Here is a 21,422-nt window from a genome sequence, read left to right as displayed (position 1 = left end):
TGTTTAAGGTGTACATTTCACATGGTCTGGCAGTGGAATACAAATGTGGTTAACTTAATAGTAAAAATAACTCTCTACTCCAGAGTGGAAACTTAATTAAAATAGCTGAAGCTCAGTAAGGTGTTCTAAAAAATACCAGTTAGTAGCCATTTTATTACTTAGGATTATAGTGTACTAAAATAGGGAGAAGTCAAAATCTGAAGGAGAAGACATCCATGTGCTTGATGGCTGTAGCATGATGCAGTTCAGGCTGTTAATCTGTCATAGTCTCGTAATATTTATACATTGTTTTATAATAATTGTGACTTTTGTCTACGTGTTCTGTTTTATGTTGGCCAGCTGGACAGGAAACAAAATTTTAACAGAGGGATTTCGAGAGAAGGTGAATTTGGAGTGAAAACAGAAGTTTAGTTGCAGTAAGCCAGTCTATGCGCATTAGTATGGTCTGTGTGGTTTTGCTGTGATCGGGTTTTATAATTGTTATGGTCATTATGTCCCATGCGCACAAGTACTACAAAGAGGAGGAAAGTGATGTGTATGTCTTCTATAGTGCCATTGCTCAGGGTTGAATTTTATCTCCAGTGAGGAAACTGGCATGATGAGTTTTAGTATCTCAGATTCTGAAAGGGCAGCTGCTTTTAAGGGCCTTGGCAGTTGTTACTTTCTCTGTTTAAATGTTCATGTAACAAGTGAATTAAACTGCATGTTCTCCTCAAATTGAGGGATGTAACTCAGAGACATAAGAGACAATCTGAGAAAAGATCTTGGCATAACACCTTTAGCAGCCAAAGCTGGCGTCTGATTATCACATTATGTGGACGCACCATGGTTTTTTTTGTGCAGAGCAGCATCACTGAAACATGATAGAAGCCGAGTCTGAGAATGGAAGTTGCATATATTAGTGGAGATTAAAATCTGGCAGCTTTAAAATGCAGTCAGTTCCTGGAGGTGGAAAGCAGTATTACATTTTTTAATACTGAAAACTTGAAAAACATGGCTTCTGCCCTGTTTGGTTGTAAAGAAGCAAGGAAGTCACTCCTGCCTTGAGTCAGAGAGTTGGGAATCTGATATAACTGAAAATACGTAGTTGCTTGGGGAATCCTAATATCTGCATAAAACCTTGGTCTCCCCTCAGACTACACAGATTTCAAAATTATGCTTTAGCTACATACACTTTTGAGATACAGGCTGTATTACTGTGATGGACACCCCGTAACTCTGGAACCTAATGGTGAAGGACGACTGGAGGGAAGGATGTAGAATTTGAGAAGGTTGTGGGTGTGGGGAAGTGACGTGTGGCACAGCAGTGAAGCCTTGTAACAGACCTGGCTGTGGAAGAGGCTGCGTTCGAGTTTTGACTTCAGGTTTCGCAGAAGTCACATCAAGCACAGCTGCAAATAAACTTTTAATGGAACTCATTCATCTCTGGCACCATATGTATTGAACTGAAAGACAAGTCTCTAAGATACAAACTCTGTCACCATTGCTGCTCACTGAATTACTTGTTTACCTATTTTTTCATTAAAATTTGCTTTAGAGGTACAAAAATCCTTATAGATGACTATGAATAAGGTATGTTGCTTCCATTGCTAACCCTAATGCAACTAGGTGATTTCAGATTGATACCAGCTAACCACATACTTGAACCCATAAATAAAATAATTACTAGTAAACAAATGCCAAGTCTAAATTGGTGATTACATATGCTGAGGGTTAGGCAATGGCCGCTATATGTCTTCCCCCAATGGAACTGTTCAATAAAAGGAAAAAAGATATGTATTTCAAACAAAAAATAAGCATGAAAAGGAAACTTAAGACACAATGTGAGAATGTGCAAACCGAAGGGGAACGTTACAGACAAAAGGAGCCTTCAAAGTGACCAGATACCTGCTGTTCTGTAAACAGAGGAATAGCTCAGAAACCTCATTACTGGGGTGTAGAATCATTTTGAGTATGTTTATGATCTTTATTAGGCTTAGTACTCCGCAGCTGCCAGTGGTGGGAATGAACCTGTTAACTAATTCAGAGATGCACTGAGTATTTCCCATAGAAGTAATAGCATAGCGGCTAAACAGCTACCTCTGGTTTTGAAGATGGGATGGGAAAGTATGAACAACATAAATCTGCTGTGATGCCATCTGGAAGAGACGTGGATATTGCCTTGATAAAAAGGCTTCCTCCTTACATCTGATGATAAAAACATTACTGAATACATGTTTGCAACAGCATCTAAACACACTAATTAGAAGTAGGTGTGACAGCCAGGTATAACCAGTACCTGAGGAAATTGTGACTAACATGTCTGTGGGTGGAAAAGAGACCTTTTTTGCAAAGTACCGTGCTGTCCAGTATCTATTTCTTATGTTTGCTTGCATTTTCCCTGTAAGGCATGTTATGTTCCCTTAAAAAGACATACCCGATGCTGCAGGGAGACAAGCTATTTCCCGTGCCCGGCTGTTGAAGGCGCTGAGCTGAGCATGATGGAGCTGGCTGGAGGGAAGGTGATTGTGTATATCAGGGGAAATACAAAATATGAGCATCTGGAGAAAGCTGGAGCCAGCAGAAAGAGTTCCAAGGCTAGCTGAGTCTTCGAAGCATAACTAAGAATCCCTGGAAGAGGGAGAGGACATGGAGGTAATAGAGGGAAAGAGGGTTTTCCAATTGACTGTGTGTAGTTTGATGCAAACCTGAAAGCCCTAAAAGGTTGATGTGTTGAGAGCAAAGGCTGGATGGATGGAGAAGAGCCCATCCTGTGAGGATGCAAGGGTTTGCTTGCACGTTCTTTTTATTTCTCTGTGGCTGAGAATTTGGAGGCAGGAGTTCTGATTGCAAGATCAGCAACTAAATAGAACAAAATAAAGAGTGAGGAGAAGTGAGGGAGGAGAAAATGGAAAACAAGAGGAATAGAAAGTTGCAGTAGTTCTGGCTGTGTTTTTCCTGTTTCGACTACAAGAAGTTATGTAGCAAAGTTGCCAAGCTACATAGGACTTCTGTGGTGTTGATATCTGCATAAGGTCCTGAGTATTTTACATCTAAATTGGAGCCTTGTATCTTGAAATCCTTTAGCGGATTTTTGTTCTGCTCTCAGTTTGCACGTTTAAAGTATGAAATCCCTTGTGCATGTGTACTTTGAACAGAGGATATGATAGTACCTTCATAAAATCTTAACTAGCTTAGAAGAAGTTGTTAATATCAATTACCATATTTTTTTTTTCCCTCTTTCGGTAAATATTTTCAGGTTCCCCCAACCGTATATTTCTGTAAGATCTTACACTTCCAATGTGGAAAAGCGGTGCTAAAAGTAACTGCTAAGCAAATGTATTATTATATATGTATTATCATACATCTTGAACAGTCGTAAACTTGACTGCTTGTGCTTGTTACTTTGGATTGCTGATTTGCTCCTAGCTTGATTATAGTCTATTTTGTTAAACTTCTATTGCAAAAAAGTTGGTGCATGCTCTAAAACAATGACTTAACATTTAGAGATAAAAAGTGTTTGTATCCCCCAAACTTGATGAATTCTGTTTCCTAATTGACAGAGAATGCACTGTGTTATTTTTATGGTGTATTAGATGAGAAAAGTATCTGTTTTATAAATCTTCCTATATATTTGCTACCAACAGAACGTACTGCATTTGTATCATTTATGAACTCATGGAGGGATGGTGGACATACCTTGCACTGAAAGGACATCTTACTGGGATCCAATTTTCAACTTTCACATGAGAGTAAGAATCAATTGCAGGTGCAAATCAGTAAAGAAACAAAGAAAGTTAAAAAAAAAAGTAAAGAGTTATGAAATATGTATGAAAGGCACAAGGAGAAGGTTAACACAGGAACTGGATGTTTAGTATAGAACACTAACAGGAAAATTTTACAAGGTAATATCCACAAATCAAAAAGCAGCATCAGCCACATAATTTTCAGCAAGAAGGTGTAGCAAGATAAGTTCATAAATGAGTTTATCTTTTCTGAAGGTCTGATCCTATGTATGTTAACTGGGCAAAATGCCCTCTGACTTCTAGAAAGTCTGAACTTTTTAGCAATTCTTACGTGAATTTGGTCTCCCTAAGGTACTTAGGTATGGTGCAATAGTATCCCTGCCTAAATCAACATGTTCTTGCTTTTTGGGTTTTGTTAGTTGTTTCTAGAGATGTCATAGATTTGAAAAGAAGATACAAAATCTGAAAGTGAGTTTCTAAGTTGAGTATCTTATTATGAGCCTGTGAGCGTATTTAGTGATACACCTAAATTTTCAGCATTAATATAAAAGTTGCTGTATCTTTGTCAATACTATGCAAAAGCCATAGAAAATTATAAAGGCTGGCTTTCTATATGCCATTTCTGCAATCAAGAGAACCACAGTCAGGGCATACATCATCAGGTCTTCGGAGGGTTTTCATTATAGTTAACGGGGGCTTTTCTTTCTCTTTGGCAAAGATTTGTAAGAACATATTAAATGTCTGTGTGGTACCCCAGATGTTCTGTTTTCTGGGGATGTGATTTTTTTCATGCTGCAGTAGTGAGGGGATGAGATGATATGGTATTTTTAAGGTATTAATGGCATGCCAAATTAAAACAAGATCTTAAATCTTTAGATGGCAAACTGAAATCTCTTCACTGAGACTGTAGTTCTTGATCAGTAGAGTGTGAAATGCTCACTTTGGAAATTCTCAATGAAACCCTTTTCTCAACCCAAAATTAAAATTCTCCTCTTCAAGCATGGTTCTTGCATTGAAGTTTTAAATTTCATGACTGCATACAGATTTATTGGCCTACTACTGAGCGTGTTACTTCCTATACTCAATATCTGCCAGCTGGAGCAGAGAGCGGGTGCTGTGACCCTACTGTCAGTGTGAGCCAGCCTCAGCATTGCAGGCTGCGGTCCATACAAACCCCTCTCGTGTGTGTGGAGTGGGGCACTTGGAAGGGGCAGCCGGATGCCAGTTGCCCTCTCCCTGTGCCTCTGCGAGGCCACTGTGCCGAGCGGTCCCGGGAAGGAGTCGCAGGTAGGCTGACCAGAGCAAAAGGAGCAGAGCAGAACTTTAGAGACTTATTTATCGGACATGAGAGACTTACTTATCTGACATCAACCACTGAATTTCCATGTAAGTTTTTAAAAAGTGGGGGCAGCAGTCACTGCTAAAAGCAATGCTTTCATGGGTGGTCGCTTAGTTAAAGCAAGATACAGGATAAGTAAGGTTTTGAGGCCTTCTGTTTCTTTGACTTCAGTCTTGATCTCCTTGTCATTTTGGGGACTTCTGAAGACCAGAAGCAGGTCTAGTTTTGTGGACACCTTTACCTCCACAAAACTAGACCTGCTTCTTCACAGTCTGCTTATGACTTTTGGTTTTACCTTTATGCAGAGGCAGAATAGGGTACACTGTAGACCCAGGGCAACAATGGGACTTGGCCATGATCCTGCTGCAACCAGGCCAGATCCCAGGAAGGCCGGGCTCGTGGCTGGTGCTGGGAGAGGGGAAGGCAGCCCATTCCTCCAGAAACAGCGCTTCTGTTACAACTCCTTCCTGCCCCTCTCTTCCCTTGCTGGGGCAAACCCCTGATCCTTGTCAAAGTAGTATTGCATCTTACCCACGCTGAGCTGATTCTGATCAAGGTGTAGTTGGCTTGGATTTGAGACGAGAGTCAAATGCAAGGGGTAAGTGTCTTAAATTTAAAAACACGTAAAAAGGTTGCATGACCATCTGCAAACATAGCTGGTACATGAACGCTTTTTGGTCCACTCCAAGTGTGTTCCTTCTGGATGCCCATGTGCTCACTGAAGATTTACTGTTGCTGGGTGAGGCAAAGAGACTTCTGAATTTATTTATTTTAATAGACGTAATCACTATGGCTTTGCTGGTTTAATAGCTAAATAGAAGGGAGCTCTCAATAGACAGAAAGTTTGCCGTAGCCTAAAGAGCCACACTTCAGTCAGTAAGTCTGGCTGCCGAAAGGATTTGTTTAAGGAAGAGTAAGGTATTGGTAGGAGGTGACTTTGTTTCGGTTTTACATGAATGTATTTGTGTAAAAATATCTGCTAAAGTTTTAACCCTTTTACAGTCCATGAAGGTGGCTACAGTCAAGTTAGATGTAGAAGTTGTTCTAAAGTGTTAGTTGTTTGGGTTTTTTGTTTTTCTTTTAATTGACCTGGGTAACACTGGCCAAACAAACTTACTCGTGAATGTTTAACTAAGTCATAGATTCATCTCGTTCTCATATTCTGACTGGCACTTCTGTGTTCATTGTGATAAAATTCAAAAGGAAGTAACAGTCTGGAAGGAAGATAATTTGAGAAATGAATCAGAGTGACTCAAAAAGCATGTAGGTGTTAGGGTGACAGCTAGTTTCAGTTCATATAAATACCTGTTTTGGTAACAAGACAAAGGAGAAAATAGAAAAGTTTTTCAAAGAATTTAAAAACAAACACAATTTCCATTGAACTGTCTTGCAAAGGAGAGGAAGGGAAAGACAGTGGAATATCTTGCAAAGCAATCTACATTACAATGAAGTTCTTGTTTTCAGCAGTATTAGTGTTGTAGGGTTTTCTGCAATTGGCCATATAATGTGTCAAAAGCTAGCAGCATATTCTGTGGAGTGACAGTACTTAAGAGTATGCTATGTCAGTATACAATTACGGTTTTGCCTTTTCAATTGAAAATATTTCCAGTATTTTCTCTACCTTGTTTTTTTACTCTTTTTCTCACAAGGCACCAAATTCTGGTTTTGAACTGTGTGTGTTTTCTGTTAAAATGTGATGTTTTCCTTGTGTCTTCCTAACACTGACTTTAGCATGATTTGTGCATGGGATGTTTCAGTATGCTATACTGTTACTGTATTTTAACTGATGCAGTTTTATGAAAAGGTCTGTATGTGTCTTATTACTCATTTCTTAAGGAAATATATACTAGCTATTAAACAAAAGCAGTACTTGTAAAATGTTGCTATATATATAAGCTAACATAATCATAGACTAGTTTGGGTTGGAAGGGACCTTTAAAGATCATCTAATCCAAACCCCCTGCCGTGAGCAGGGACATCTTTCACTAGAACAGGTTGCTCAAAGCCCAGTCCAGCCTGACCTTGAACACTCCCAATAATGATGATGGAGCAATAGATAAGTGGGTGATCCCACTTATCTATGTAACAAAGTTATAAGATAATACTTGTCATTGTAAAATTATATACTTCAGAATCATAAGAAAAAATTAAAAATAAGGCAAAGATTTGATACAAATTTAAAATCTTCAGCTGTTGTAACTTTGATAAGTAGTAGGTCAGACAAAACTGCTGAAATTGTATTTAAAGCTCACTGCATTTTGTGTACTGACACTTTGAGATAAAATGCTTAAAGTCCCTTTCATGGACCTATAATATATTAAATATTTCTTTCCTTAAAATGGAGATGTGCATGTTAATGAGAAGTGATTGGGAAATCTGTTATGAAACCCTGTCTCTTGAATATGTGGTTTTGCCTACAGTTTAATATATGACTTTGACCCAGCTAAAAATAGTCCTGGACCCGGGCCCCCTCCTGTTAGTGAAAGTATTCCTGTTGTCTTGGGACAGGGGGAAATGGGAGCCACCATGAGTTCACGTGCCACTTTGAACAGCCCGCATTTCCTTCTGAGCAGAGCCAGCATTTAGTTTGTATTTGTTCCCAGGCCAAAGATCATGTGGATATTGGTCCTCTGGCCCTTACAGTGATAATCCATTTGCCATTAACTGGACTTTGGTTCAAAAATATTGCATGTTTAATAAGAATCATAAAGCAGACTGGATCTCCAGTACGCGGTGCTGTAACAGAAAGATAATGGGCTACAAGAAAGATTAATAAGATTTTTGAGTCACAAAAGCATTAAGTCAGTTTAAATCTATTGGTTAAGCCGCTCAAAACTGGTAATGCATTAATCTTGAGCTGTGGTGTGTGAGCACAGCCATTGCTGGCGTGAATTAAGACATCTACATGATCATCCTTGTGCTTAGCTCTTCTTCAGACTGTTAGCAGCAGCAGTCCCCTCAGTCTTACTTAAAGTGAAATATGCAGAAGATCTCAGTAGCAGGCGTCTGGTTTTACCTGCTTTATGGATACCAGGACTACAAATTTGGGGTGGCTATGGCTTGTCTATTTCTTCTACCATACAGCCATCTGTCTCAATTTGGACTCCTAAGCCTGGTTTGACCCTCCTTCTGCTGGTGGATCTTACTGACTTCCACCCCTGTAAGAACTGCAAAAACCTCACTCGGTGGTGGTTGTGAATCTTGGCTTGACTATTCCCATGTTTCTTCAGCACTTTTTTCATTTCAGGTTAGTGCAGTTGAAACCCCAAGAGAAAAGCGCTGCTACAGACTGTTTAACTGGTGTAAAGGTCTTCTAGTCCAGAAGTGGCATGTCATTTAGAAATTCATTTGACGGTTATTTGCTTCGATGTTTTTGAAAATGACAATGTTGTTTGGTTTGTTTTTTTTTTTTTCCTCATTCTTTTTGAACCCCTGTTTTATATGTGTGTGTATTTTGGTTTTGTTTTTTTTCCTCTGCCTAGACCTGGTTAACCATTTCTGTGAACAGGTCCTCAATTTTTTACTTTGTCCCTACTTTCCTGTCGTAGCCCCATCTTCCCCTGGTGTCGACTCCGTACCCTTACAGCGCACAGGCAGTCAACACGGCACACAGAACGCAACAGCGACCTTCCAGAGGGCCAGCTATGCGGCCGGCCCAGCCTCCAATTACGCAGACCCCTACCGACAGCTGCAGTATTGTCCTTCTGTTGAATCACCATACAGCAAATCTGGGCCAGCCATCCCACCTGAAGGGACCTTGGCTAGGTCACCTTCCATTGATAGCATTCAGAAAGATCCCAGGTGGGTAAAACCTTCATTGTCTACTATTTCTTGCTCGTGCAGAGGTTTGTAATTGCAGTTTGCTTTGTATGTTTCTGCTGTCGAATATCCAAAAAAATCCCCGTGCTTGTACATGAAAGATTTTGTTTGCATAACGCTTTGTCCTAATGCTTTACCTTGGAAGGCTCTCATGAGCTCTTCTGTGAAACGGAATGATAGGTGTGGTCTTGAATGTGTGTGTTCAGGCTGCTTTCAATAGTGCAACCCCTCAAAACATTATGAAAAGTAATTTACTCTGAAAATGGGAAGAGTGGTATGACTGTTTTGACTCTGTAACCATTGTGGATTGAATTTTCAAGTCACTCTTTGGGCAGAAGTTGTTACAGTTCCTGGTTTGTCTGCAGTTAATATTAATAAAAGCTGCAGGAAAGGATATTCTGGTATTGAGCAATGTGGAAGCAACATGTAATCAGGCTTATGCTACACCTTGTGTGTTGTGCAGGCTTCCAGTGCCAGTACGTGGTAACAGAATGTATGTATTACAGCTTTGCAGAAATGGTTGTTACTGTGCATGCTTTTTAAATGTATAACACAACTTCTAATGTTGTTGTGAGGCATGACCATCCTCATATACCTAGGGAACGTGAAGGAGGAAACTTTATAGCCAAACATACCACAGCAGGCGGATGGATTAGAGAGAGAGTTTTCTGGCAAATGATTTGACTTCCATGGTGACAGCAATGGAAATGCTAACTGTAATCCTCAATGCACTTGGTGATATTGTTCAGTTTTCTGATGGAAAAGAAAGCAAGTCTCTTTGGTAACTTAAGTTTAAACTTGATGAAAGTGTTAATTTATACAAGGTTTTTCTATGGCAGATGGTGTGATTTCTTTATTTATTTTTGCTGTAATTTAATGATACGAGAGCCCAAAAATTTGCCCCCAACAAAAATGCTGGAGGTGTTTAAGCAACAATTTGAAAAGACTTCTTCCCCTGCATTAGAAATGAAATATTCGCAACCTGATCTCGCTACTTATTTAGCATTATAGCAGTTCTCTCCATCTCTCCAGCCAGGAACAAAACAGCAGCTAAATTTTATGGCACATCAGAAACATCACTGCTTGCAGCTACTTCTGCCATTGCAGAGTTTTTCTTGTTGAGAAAACTTCTGTCTTTGACCTTTTTTTTTTTCCCCCCTTAGCATTTCCTCCAGAAATTTGAAAAAATATAAATTGAATTCCTCCCCTTCTTCCCCCTGCCCCAGAGCAAACATTGGTAACCAAAGGGAAAGTCTTTTTCTGAAACCTTGGTATTTTGATATATTTGTATTCCAGAAAGCCCCTAGAGGAAAAAGAGCTTTGCTCTGTAATTGTCTCGTGTTCAAACTTAAAGAAAATCACATTAGGAGTGCACTAAACCAGAGGAGAAATGACTGTAATCTATATGAAATGTTCTTAGGAGAAGAATGATGATGTTGAAAGCACTATTCCCTATAGACAGGAAAGACATATTTACAGTATCTCTACAGGTCCTAGACATAATATCTTTTTAAGAAAAGGTTATCTCTGTTTAGTTGCTCTGCTATCAATTCACAACTGTTAGTCAGTTAATGTATAGGATACATGCTTGTAAAAGATTTCCTCTTGCAAATTTTTCACTTGCCTGCTTTTTGGTTCTTTCTCATGTTGTGATACCATTTGTGCATTCATGAGTATTGATTTCTGTAGGTAAAGTAGGAGCGAGCAGGCGTCCAGGTATAAATTGAACTTCATAAACTCTTTAGAGGGCATCATTAAGTATTATTACTAATTACTATTAGATGGATTGGGATTTTGCACAAAATAACGGTTGTGAAAGAGGTCTGCATTACTCTTGATCTCATTCATTTGATCCGTGGACTGTTCTTGGTGTTTCTTGTTTAGTATTGCTGCCCTTACTTGTTGGTTCGAATAATTCTTAAAAAGAAATGTCAGAAGCACACCTGATTATGTTATGCCCTAGTCTCCAGAAGCTTTAGTCCACCTAAGCAGACTGGCTTGTGAAACTATCTGTGGGCTACAGCAGCTGCTGATCATTCAGCTGTTGGAAAGACATTGAAAAATTGGAAGGAGTTTGGAGAAAAGCAACAAAAGCAATCAGGAGACTTTTAACATGTTGGTTTCTATGGAGACATTACAAAAATGTGTATAGATGACAAGTGTGGAAAGGAGGGGACAGAAGACTTTCCAGATGTTTCAAAAAATATTATGGAAGGACAGAAATTATTTAGGGTAGCACATGGGACATATAATTAGAAGCCCTGGCTTTAATTAGGAAAAGAAAAACATGGCCCAAATCCAAGAAAGACTTTCAATGGTTGTGTTAAGTTGCATTGTATTCCTCAAAGGGTTATTATTTATACATTACACAGCAAGAAAAAAATAAAACATGTTGGTCAGCGGATGGACTTTGTCAACTGATAAGTTTTGAGTTTCCTTACAGACCTATTGCTGCTTTGGTTGGTTGGGGTTTTTTGTGACTGACACGAATCATGGAGGGGAATGACAGGCATCATTTTCAGACACTGAGCCTGCCTGTCCAACCAGAGGTCCAAACAAAGGCTCACTGCCAGAGGAAAATCTGCAAGACAAAAGCATACTAACTGCGTTTTCTATATGTCAGTCAGCTCCAGATGAGAAATAGATAACCAGAAGAGAACATACTCATCCTAATAAGCAATTAGAGTTCCTAAAACCGAACACTGTTTTCTGGAATCTTCAGGCACAATTTCCATCTGAAGACCCAGAAAAATGGTTGGCAGGCAGTTGTAGTTGACAATTGTAGTTGACAATTGTAGTTGCCAATTTTTTCCATTGTTTTCGCTGTGTAATTTGGATTACTAAAACGCCAGTTTTACATACGTGTTCTGAGCTGACATTTCGCAAAGTTTTAGCTCAACATCTGTTCTGCGTCATCCAGCTGTCCTAAAATGCAGTTTAATGTTCACTAACTTAAAGTTTAGGACAAAAACTATTTTTAAAAAGTATCAAGATATTTATTATCAAGTTTGTGGTAGGGGATAATAGGGCTGTGATATAAACTGTGATATATGCCATGATCTCTTATATAAAAAAGTGGCGGAGGGAGGGAAAGAATGCAATATTTATTTTCTGTTTATTGTCATGCTTTTTGTTCCTACTGAACTGTGAATGAGAGAAGTAATGAGAATTTTAAAGTATCAGAAGTACATGTTCATGTGGTATTTTCCAGCCTACTTTAATTTAAGAAAGATTAATCTGTCTCTTGGCACCAACAAATTATCTAAGGTTTGTCTGTTCCTAGACTTAAGGGGAACTGGGGAGCCCTAGAAATAGAAATGCCAGTATCCAATTGTCAGTCTGTTTGCCTTCCAGTTTTTACTCCGGAATACGAACCTGACAAATGTGTGTAAATTGCTTAATTTTTGAGTTTTTAACCTACTAAGAAACCATGCACATCCACCGCTGCTGATAAATCACACTTGCTGGATAACACATGAAAAATATGATTTTCGCATCCTTCAGTTAAATACATACCAATGAAGTTTTGTAGTCACAGTGGTTTTGCTTGGTTATGGACTCACTGTGTCTGGTTTGATGGGTTGAGTCAACACGTTTCCTTCATTTTGTGATGACTTCTCTTACCTGTTTTTGTTTACCTGCTGGTATACACGTATCATCTTCTCCTGCAAAGAAGCTGGCAAGAAGCTCAGTTAACAGCAAGAATTATGTGGAATACACTCTGTTAAGGCTACCAAAATGAATGTCAAGAGTTCAAATGTCTATTTTCATACTGCATTGAATTATATTGATCTATACTTACAATTTTCCTTTATGGCATCCCCTTTCCCAAGATATGTGTTTCAGAACCTTTAAAACTATTTATTCAGAAGAAATGGGGTAATTTGGTGAATTAAGCTGTGAAGGGTTCGTTCTTCATTGTAGAGCAGACCGCAATAATGATTGGGTTCTTGTAAACAAGGAAAAACAAAAAAAAACCCCACAAACAAAAAAAGAAACAACACCAAACCAAAACCCAACCAAAAAAAAACCCCCACACAACACAAACCCAAAACCCACTAGCAGTAGAATCATGTTGCAACTTTACAAGAAAACAAAATTTTTAAAACCAGCTAGCTCATAGTGGTTCTCACCTTTAGAACTGTCTGGGTGTAAGTCAGCACAGAGACAGAGTTTTCCACGTATTGCATGATTTAACTAATACCCTGAGACGTATCTGCTCTGTTCTGCGCTTTCAGAGTCAACTTTCCATTTCGTTACCTCTGCTGGCCTTAATTTCCTCCTAAGCAGAAGAAGATGGTGCTGTCTGTCTATCTTCTAAACTTTTAAATTGGTTTTCTTTCCACTTATGAAAGGAAATAAATTAGATCAAAACATCTTGTGTGAACTGTAAGGTTAAAAATGTATCTTTTTTTTTTCCTTTTTTTTTTTAAATGTACTCCATTTGCAAAATACAAGCTAGAGAGCTTTCTTTTTCTGTAGGAAAAGTGATAGAAGTAAAATAAACTCTAGTTAAATTTCTGTGCTCCAGTAAAACTGCTTATGAGATTAGCACACGGAGTTTGGAACATGGCCTGTTAAAAAAATAAATGTTTCTGCAGGAGCCTTCACTGTATATTTAATCTCACTTTATTCCAAGGATTGTCTCAGCATTAATAGTGTTAGTCTACTGTAAATCTGAATAGCAGCCAGCCACTCGAACAGTGTAACAAGGTAAGAAAATAACAGTGTAAACCTGCACGTGTGGGAGGTTGGATGTCTTGGTGGGAATGTGTCTGGTAGCTTCTTTGGGAAGGGTTGCCACCTTCAGAAAGTTCTGGTGGGGTAGAAGGCCTTGCTGTGACTACAGTACAGGTGGTAGCAACACTGTGCAGCACTGCTGTGTTCAGTCCTGAAATGTGGGCTTGGTTTTTCAGAATCCAGAGGTCTGTTGGTGGTGTTGGTGGGTCTCTGGTGTAACTCTCTAACCCAAGAGGTAAAAGATTGAAGTTCATATTCCTGGTCTGGATGAGACAGCACAGGGCTTGCAGATGTACCTTCCTGCTTTTATATGACCCAATGTGTGATAGGCAGCTCTCTTTTTCACTCAATAGTTTTCAAAGGTCCCTCTTATCCTTCTCTGAAATTAAGGGTAAATTGGAAGGTGAGTCTCCAAAGGTGGTGGTAGTGGGGGAGCCGTGGGAAACATACTGTAGTGGATCTGAGCATGTAAATGTTTGGCAGTGTAGGCTTACCTCCAGAAGTAAATGGTTCAACTTCCTGGGTCCTACTAGCACTCTGCTAAGAATTTTTTGCATCATATTACATGGGCCAGGCCCCTTGTATTGATAGAACCAAGCGGATGGCATTTGAGAGTGTTCATTTGTAGCTCTGTGTTTAAGTCTATTTTTCATTCAGCAAGGAAAGACCTAGTTTATTTTCCCTACATAAAAATTGTACAGTCTCTCAGGCTTTAATGTATACTCCTCTGAGTATGGAAAACTGACCCTAAAAGAAAATTAAATCAAAGAGTCTAAACAGCACAAAAATACACCCAATTCAAGAATAGCTAGTCTGGAGCAAATTGCAATTCCTCATATAGGTCCTTTCTACGTAGAAGGCATGAATTTTTATCTAGTGCACAAAATAGTTTTGAGAAAACATGGCAGGTATGATAAAATAAACGGCAATCTGTTTCCCCTTCCGGCTGTAGATAACTAAGGATGAAACCTGTTGCCTTAAAATAGGTGAGGTGGGAATCCATAGACTATGCTACAATCTGTTAATTTGGGATTTCAGGAGACTGACTTAGCTGGAAACCTTGGCTGGAAGACTTTCTTAGAGAATGTTTAGTGCTGGCTTGAGCATAGCAAATTAAATGAGGAGCTAACTGGTCCATGCAAGTGTCAACTTGTGGTGAAGTAGAGGAGTGGTACCCAGAACTTGGAAAACATTTTTGTGTTTATTTGAGCACATTGCTGTATATACCAACAATTTCTGTCTTTCCACTGTTTACATCGAGGTGGTTTATAAATGGCTGGGGAGGCACTGGACATAGGTGAAGTCATTTCACAGTGCAGCAAATGCGATTCAATATGCACATAAGCATCTACCTGTATTTGCCATTATTTTCTCTCTAGAATTTGCCCCATGTTGTTTAGCAACCTCCATTCTCTGGGAGAAATGCTTGGAAAAAACAAACAAACAAAAACAACAAACAAAAAAACCTGAAGTGGACTCTACAGGAATAAAGTATCTGTGCTTTTAGCTCCTGAAACACTAGTACCCGCTTTCTCTCCTCTGTGACTAGTACCATTTTATTGGCAGTGCAGGAGGCCACTCCATTTTGTTGCCGTCTTACCTTAAAAGAAAGCTGATCCTATCATTAACAAACCTGCCCTACTGTAATCAGGGAACATCACAATTTTGGTATATCACATTAAGACGGATGGTGCTGGTCCACGTAGCTTGAATAATGAGTCTGTCCAGAAGTGCTTGCAGTTCCTAAACCATCAGCAGAGTAGAACAGGTTATATGTAGCCATTTAATTTGTTAGGTTATTTATGCAGTGTACAGGGTATAATTTTGAGAGAGGTGATGTCTCATCTCTTGTTTTGATCTGACAGTTTAGCTCTTATAATCCTCTGCCTCCACCAGAAGGTAATTCCTTTCCTTTATGCTGGAGGGAGAGAAGTGAAAGGCCCCTGATGTACTTGCCAATGATGCAGGGCATTCAGGAGGACACTGACAGGACCTCCACATAGTGTTGATAAGTGCACATTTAATAATTGGGGGGCAGATGAGACCGATGTCTCCTTTTTGGACAATTTTATTATCTTTTTCCCCTGCCGTGCCCCTCCGCCTGCCCCCCCCCGCCAATAATGCTGGCCTGCCACTTGAAGAACAGCAACAGAGCCCTTTCCACTGTTTATTTCTTAATCTGTTGCATACTTTAATGGCTTCATTCACCCAGGAAGAAGCAGGTGGACAGTGTACCTCATCCTCATACTGTCCATAGCTTATTTCTGGTTCTTGAACAGCATAATTGAGCTTCTAAAGGTGAATATACATCTCAGTGCAGTTTCTGCCTTTGTTTGCGACACATTTTGCTCGGTATCCTGTGGCTCATTTGCAAATTTTGACAGCTGCAAAATCTGTGTGGTACCTTTTTGTGATGACTGACTGCAACAGCCAGAAAATGTTGTAAGTATATTTTCTAACCAGACATTAAAAACTTGGGGAAGAACCATACTTTCAGGATTTACTGAGCCCGTGTAAGCTGTTACAATCTCCTGGCAAGATAAACCAAAAAAAGCCTAAATTCAAATACTTTATTCTTTAAACTTGGGTAGCTTTTGCTCATTTCCTGAAGTAAATTACTTGTTTTACCTTGGGACAGAGTTTGCACAGCTCCTCCTTTCCTCACATGTGCCTTTCTCCTCCATATTTTTACCTTTAGTATATTCAGGAAACCTAGAGATCTCACCCTGTCCTCCTCTGGGCTAAGAAAACCTTTCCATTTCTTTCCAGGTCTTCAGATCTGTCCACTTCCTTGTGTAGTAAGGATGTGACCCCAAAATTACTAGAGGTGTGTGGCAAGCTAAACAGCAAGTGATCCCACTGTGGCTGCAGTGGCTTAAAACAAACAAACAAAACGTAAAAAGAACAAATATTCCACAGTAAGTCTGGAGACTAGGAGTTTCCCTGGCAACAATGGCTGTAGGCTTTCTATGAGACCAGTGGTGGCTTTTGCTTCCTAGGAAACCACTTGCTTAATGCTAAGAACTGTGATGCAGCTCTGAACCTCACTTGTTCATAGAGCTCTTGGAGTGCGGCTGCGGAGCAGTGTGAGAAAGACAGATCCAGGTGGAGGTGGTGGAGATTGCCAGAGGAAGGGCAATGCACCGGAGAAAGAAAGGCTAGGGGCTGGACTTCACATCCGGCTCTGATCTTGAGTGAGCCGGCAGAGATTGGTCTGCTCCCATCTAACATTTACTCTTTAAAAATCATTTGAAGTTGGCTTGATAATCCTTTTGTTCCATACCAGGACATGATGTACTTGATTCATATACTACATTTCAAAGAGGAGGGCTGATTTTTGGTTTTATGCTGTTTGATGCCGTGTTTTTCCTTCCACCTACCTGAATTTGAGCATCTCGAATATAAAAACTTAGTTTGAAAGTTTGGCTCTGATAGCTGATGAGGCTAAAGAAAAGTGATAATGTGTGTGTGTGTTGGTGGAAGTGGGAGGAATGAATACTGACAACACAGGTGCAAGAGAGTTTCTTAGTAAACAGAACTCCTTTACCTTCCTGTTAGTCAGGTTCGTGTCACGTTTCTGTGTTACCCTCTCTCAGAAGCTGTGCTGATCAGTCAGCCTCACTTGTTCCGGCTCTTGTTACTAGTATGAAAATTGGTCCTTCTTCTTGACTCCCTGTGAGTCTTGGAAAGATTCAGAAACTAAATTTCCTGTAGCTGCTTTTCATGTAATATCATTGTTCTTGAAATACTCAGGCTCAATAACTTCTCTCAAACCACTGCAAACTAACGCAGTGTTTGCAGTTCCGTAGTTCTGGTTGTCCTCTTACGGAAACACCAATATGATTTCTACCTGGGACTTCTCTGTGCCTCCAAAAATCAGCAAGGTTATTGCCACAATAGTTTTGCAGTATGGGGTTCTCCTGTTCTTGGTTTATAGATGGTTGAAGTGCAGAATATCATGTCACCTTCACATATCAAACAATTTCTGGCAGAATAAAGAACTGACCTTAAATCACCTGGGTCAGAACAATGGGGGGGGGGGGGGGGGGGGGAGATTTTCGATTTTATTTCTTTAACATGTCTCAAAAAAGAAGGAGGAAGGTGTTCCAGGGGTGGATTCCTCTGGCCTAATGCCCAAGATCTTCATGACCTGGGGTCTTCCCACTAGCAAGGCACTGATGCAGGTGCAAAATTACAACATTAGTTTTCCTCAGCCACAAGGTGACATGGGGACAGCTTGTGACCACAGTGCCTGTTGGCACACTCCTTGGAGGGGATCTGCCCGTGGAACTGTGTGGGGAAATGGTGCTGACTGGAGACCTGCTGATCCCGTGCCCCTTGTATTAAGGGCAGAGCGATGCCGTGTGTGCAGCCAGGGATCACTGGACGTGGGTGGGGACAGGGTGGGATGGCCTCACTCGCCAGCAGCAGAGGGTGGAGCTGCTGCTGCATTGCAAGGAGGACCCGAGGGAGCCACATCAGTGAAGCCCAGGAGATGCCCACTAAGACTCCAGGCAGAGGGTGAGCCTGGAGCAACCTACCTGTTGGCTGAATTATATTGCTGCTGTCCCCTTTCTGTCTCAGTGCTTCGAGCTGCGTATCTCTGAATTGTGAGTGCGCAGTTAGTTATCTGCTTGCAGAGAGTCAAGGTATCTGGGCCTACTCACAATGGATATTTTGCTGTTAATAAAGTTTACTTTAGTTGAAGACATAAAATGTTTGAACTGGTTTAGTCAGTTGTAGTTCACGTCCAATGATTCATGGATAGAAGCGGCCTCTGTTGTACGGTGATGTGATCCTGTAATTACGTAGCTGTTTGTATCACCATATCTAAATGTATGGTCTTGAATAGCCTTAAAATGGATGGCAGGTTTTTTTCCCTGCAAGAAGTTGGCTTTTGTAAGGAGTTACCCTTTTTATGCCTTTTGAGTTTTCTGTATAGTACTGTGATTCCTTCCAATAGCTTCTAATGGGGAAGGCTTGACATTTTTCTGCATCGGAGTAGTTGCCAAAAGTCTGGTAAAGCTCTGGCTGCACGCAAATTAGCCCACAGAAGATCCTTTAGATGTTTTGACGTTAGATAGCTTTTTTGGGATAAAGCGGGAGAAGGGGGTTTGATTTCTGCTGTGGCTTTACCTTCCTAGCTGAGAACAGTTTGCCCTGGGTAGCCGAATCACAGAACCTCCATTTAGGCAAAGCTTTTCCTCTCATGTATGTAGAAATTCTATTAAATACATAAAATCTTCTCTGCAGGATGAAATATTCTGTGCATAGTCTTCTCTAGTGAATGCATTTTCATTTATCAGCAGCTACATTTTTTAAATGAAATCTTATCCCAAACTGTAAAGGTTTTGTCTGCAGCCGCTAAGGGATAACAGATCCTGTCAGCCGCTGCATTTTCTGTGGCACGGCTCCAGCAACCATCTGTTACCTTTCTGATTCTGCACAATTTACACACCAGAATCTCTCCTTCTAAAAAAAAAAAACAAACAACAGAGAAGTGCCGCGCAAAAGCTTCCTTCTAAAGTCTGTAAGATGATATATGTTATTTCAGTGAAAATGTGGGTCCAGTTCTTGGGTCTGATAAGAGAGACTCAAGAGCAGTTTGGTTATGCTGTATGGGAAGAAGAGAGCTGCCTTTTCATAGGGGGAACTTCCTAAATGAAATTTCCTCGTCGACAAATGCATGTGCATGTCTTCCACAGAAGAGCTGGTGTCTCAAAATGCACGCTGAACACCTCTCCACCTTTTCTTTTCCAGTTATGGGTTCTTGCTGATTCATTTTTTAAGTCAGCTGGGTGGACATACTTTCTTTGAGGAGCCTGTTTATCACCCCCTATATGCCTGTAATCATATCGGTTGTACACACAGGTACAGTGAAGCTGAGCCTAATAGTTCCTAATCCCCAGCAGGTTTATTACTAGGCCAGATTTGCCTCATAATAATAAAGCAAGCAGCTTCTCAGAATAACCTGAAATGTGAATGCAGAAGCCTTATTCTTGTTCTGCTACGTATTCATTGACATAAAGCTGTCTGATACTGAACTTGTATCTTCTTTCCTTCTGTTATTTTAAAATAAAATCATCATTTGGCTTTGATTTTGCTTTTCAGTCATGTTAAACATGACTTAGTTTCACTCTGTTTCAGTGAAGTGCTTGAGTTGTGGGGTTTGGGGTTATTTTTTTGTTTTTTTTTTTTTTTTTTTTAATTAGCAGTAAGAATGGGATAGGAGACACCAGCTTCTCAACTGTTTTTCAACAATCCATGATACGGAAAAGTCTGCACTTCATTGCTAAAAGGAAAAAAAAAGTGTTTTGGAAGGGTGAAGGGAAGAACTGATGGAGCTGTTTTCCTTCAGAAGAGTGTTTATGGGGAAAAAAAATCATCTATCCCTCTAAAATTTATTTCAGAGCATTATTTATATTGCCTCTATACAATTAAGAATAGAATGGATGGCAGAGGAATGATAGAGCTGGTAGGTGACAGCTGAGACACGCAGAATAGTGAAGGAAGCCTGTCATGCTCGTGTTGATAATTTCAGTGTAGCCTGAAGGATAGTGAAATGCACAAAATAGTTTCCAGAAACATTTTAAAATAAACTATTTATGAGCTCACTTCTCTAACATTTTAAACTTCTTTGGAAAATGGAATTCTCTGCTCGTGGTATTAATTTAGTTCCTTGGTATCTTGGGCTTCTTGGGAAAGCTAAGCTCATGGCGCTCCCAGTTGTGCTGAATATAAGCAATATAAGCTAAATCTCGCAGTCTTTTCAAAGAGGAAATTCCATTTACTTTGCAACATAACTTTGAATGGAGTAAATGCAACAATACAAAGAAACTTCTAAATGGAAAATTGACAGTGAGTCTTGATCAACAATGGTTAAGAGGCAAGTTTTTATTTTCGGAGACCTGTTAGTTTTCATAAGAAAATTAAGAAGGTAAAACTTCCATATGACATTTTATTAGATTTAAGAGGAAAACTTGTTAATTTCAGAAATTCAGTGACAGTAGTTTGAGGTTCAACATTTGTTCTCACTACAGGCAGAGACTGGGGCTTTACCAATATATTTTTCTCCACTTTGTGAAACTGCCTATGTAGGGGGAAAGATGTTTAAAAATCACTGTTTTCAAATTCACAAAGTATGTGCAATGAGAAATATGCAGAGAAAACTTTCTCAGCCTGTTGCCTCTAAAATGCTCTTGTAGTTTCCCTGTACCTCTGTTAAATGCAACAGCTGAGTCTCTCAGCCTGTTCACACCAGCTAGAAGCATTTCAGGGTTTTTTTTCTACTTTCAGACAGATAAAACTGCTTGATTCAAACAAGAAAATAGCATTTCTTGGATAATAACTGTCTATTAAAATAACTTATCACTCAAATGTTAAGATGTCAATATAACAAGAGAAGTATTTTCTACCGCCAACATCTCTGTAGAGTAAGAATTTTGTTTCAATCTGGATGTCATGGATCCAGCTTTAAAATTTTAATTAAACCTATAGAGAAACATGTTTTAGATTTTTCTAGTAAGACTGAAGTTTGAACTCATTTCTCAGTGGTAAAAAAGAAAGGCAAATAAACTTTTAGTAGAGTGAGTAGTAATTTTAGTATGCTGGCATTTGGGTTTGGTTAGTAACTTCAGAGAAATAATAATGTTCTTTTGAAATAAAAGCCAGAAAAAAGAATGGAAGCTAAACAGAATAAATGTAGCTTTTGATTTTTCTGGGAATTCAAAGACCAACTGAGTGCTTAGAAAGCTCAGAGAGAAGAGATGGCTGCTTTCAGCTGAGTGTTGTAGTGTTGT

General features: G+C 39.7%; 1 protein-coding gene across 1 annotated transcript in view; it reads left to right on the top strand.

Annotated features, from left to right (window-relative positions):
* The window catches only part of CTNND2 (catenin delta 2), a 556,320-nt gene that overhangs the window by 296,971 nt on the left and 237,927 nt on the right, over nt 1-21,422 (top strand). The window contains exon 8 of the mRNA XM_059836017.1: nt 8,613-8,865. Within this exon, the coding sequence (XP_059692000.1) occupies nt 8,613-8,865 (253 nt within the window). The remainder of the gene's footprint in view (nt 1-8,612; nt 8,866-21,422) is intronic.

Source organism: Gavia stellata, chromosome 3 (genome assembly GCF_030936135.1).
Source record: "Gavia stellata isolate bGavSte3 chromosome 3, bGavSte3.hap2, whole genome shotgun sequence".
NCBI classification, from domain to species: Eukaryota; Metazoa; Chordata; class Aves; order Gaviiformes; family Gaviidae; genus Gavia; species Gavia stellata.
Note: the sequence above shows the minus strand (reverse complement) of the source record. Positions and strands in the feature narration are given on the sequence as shown.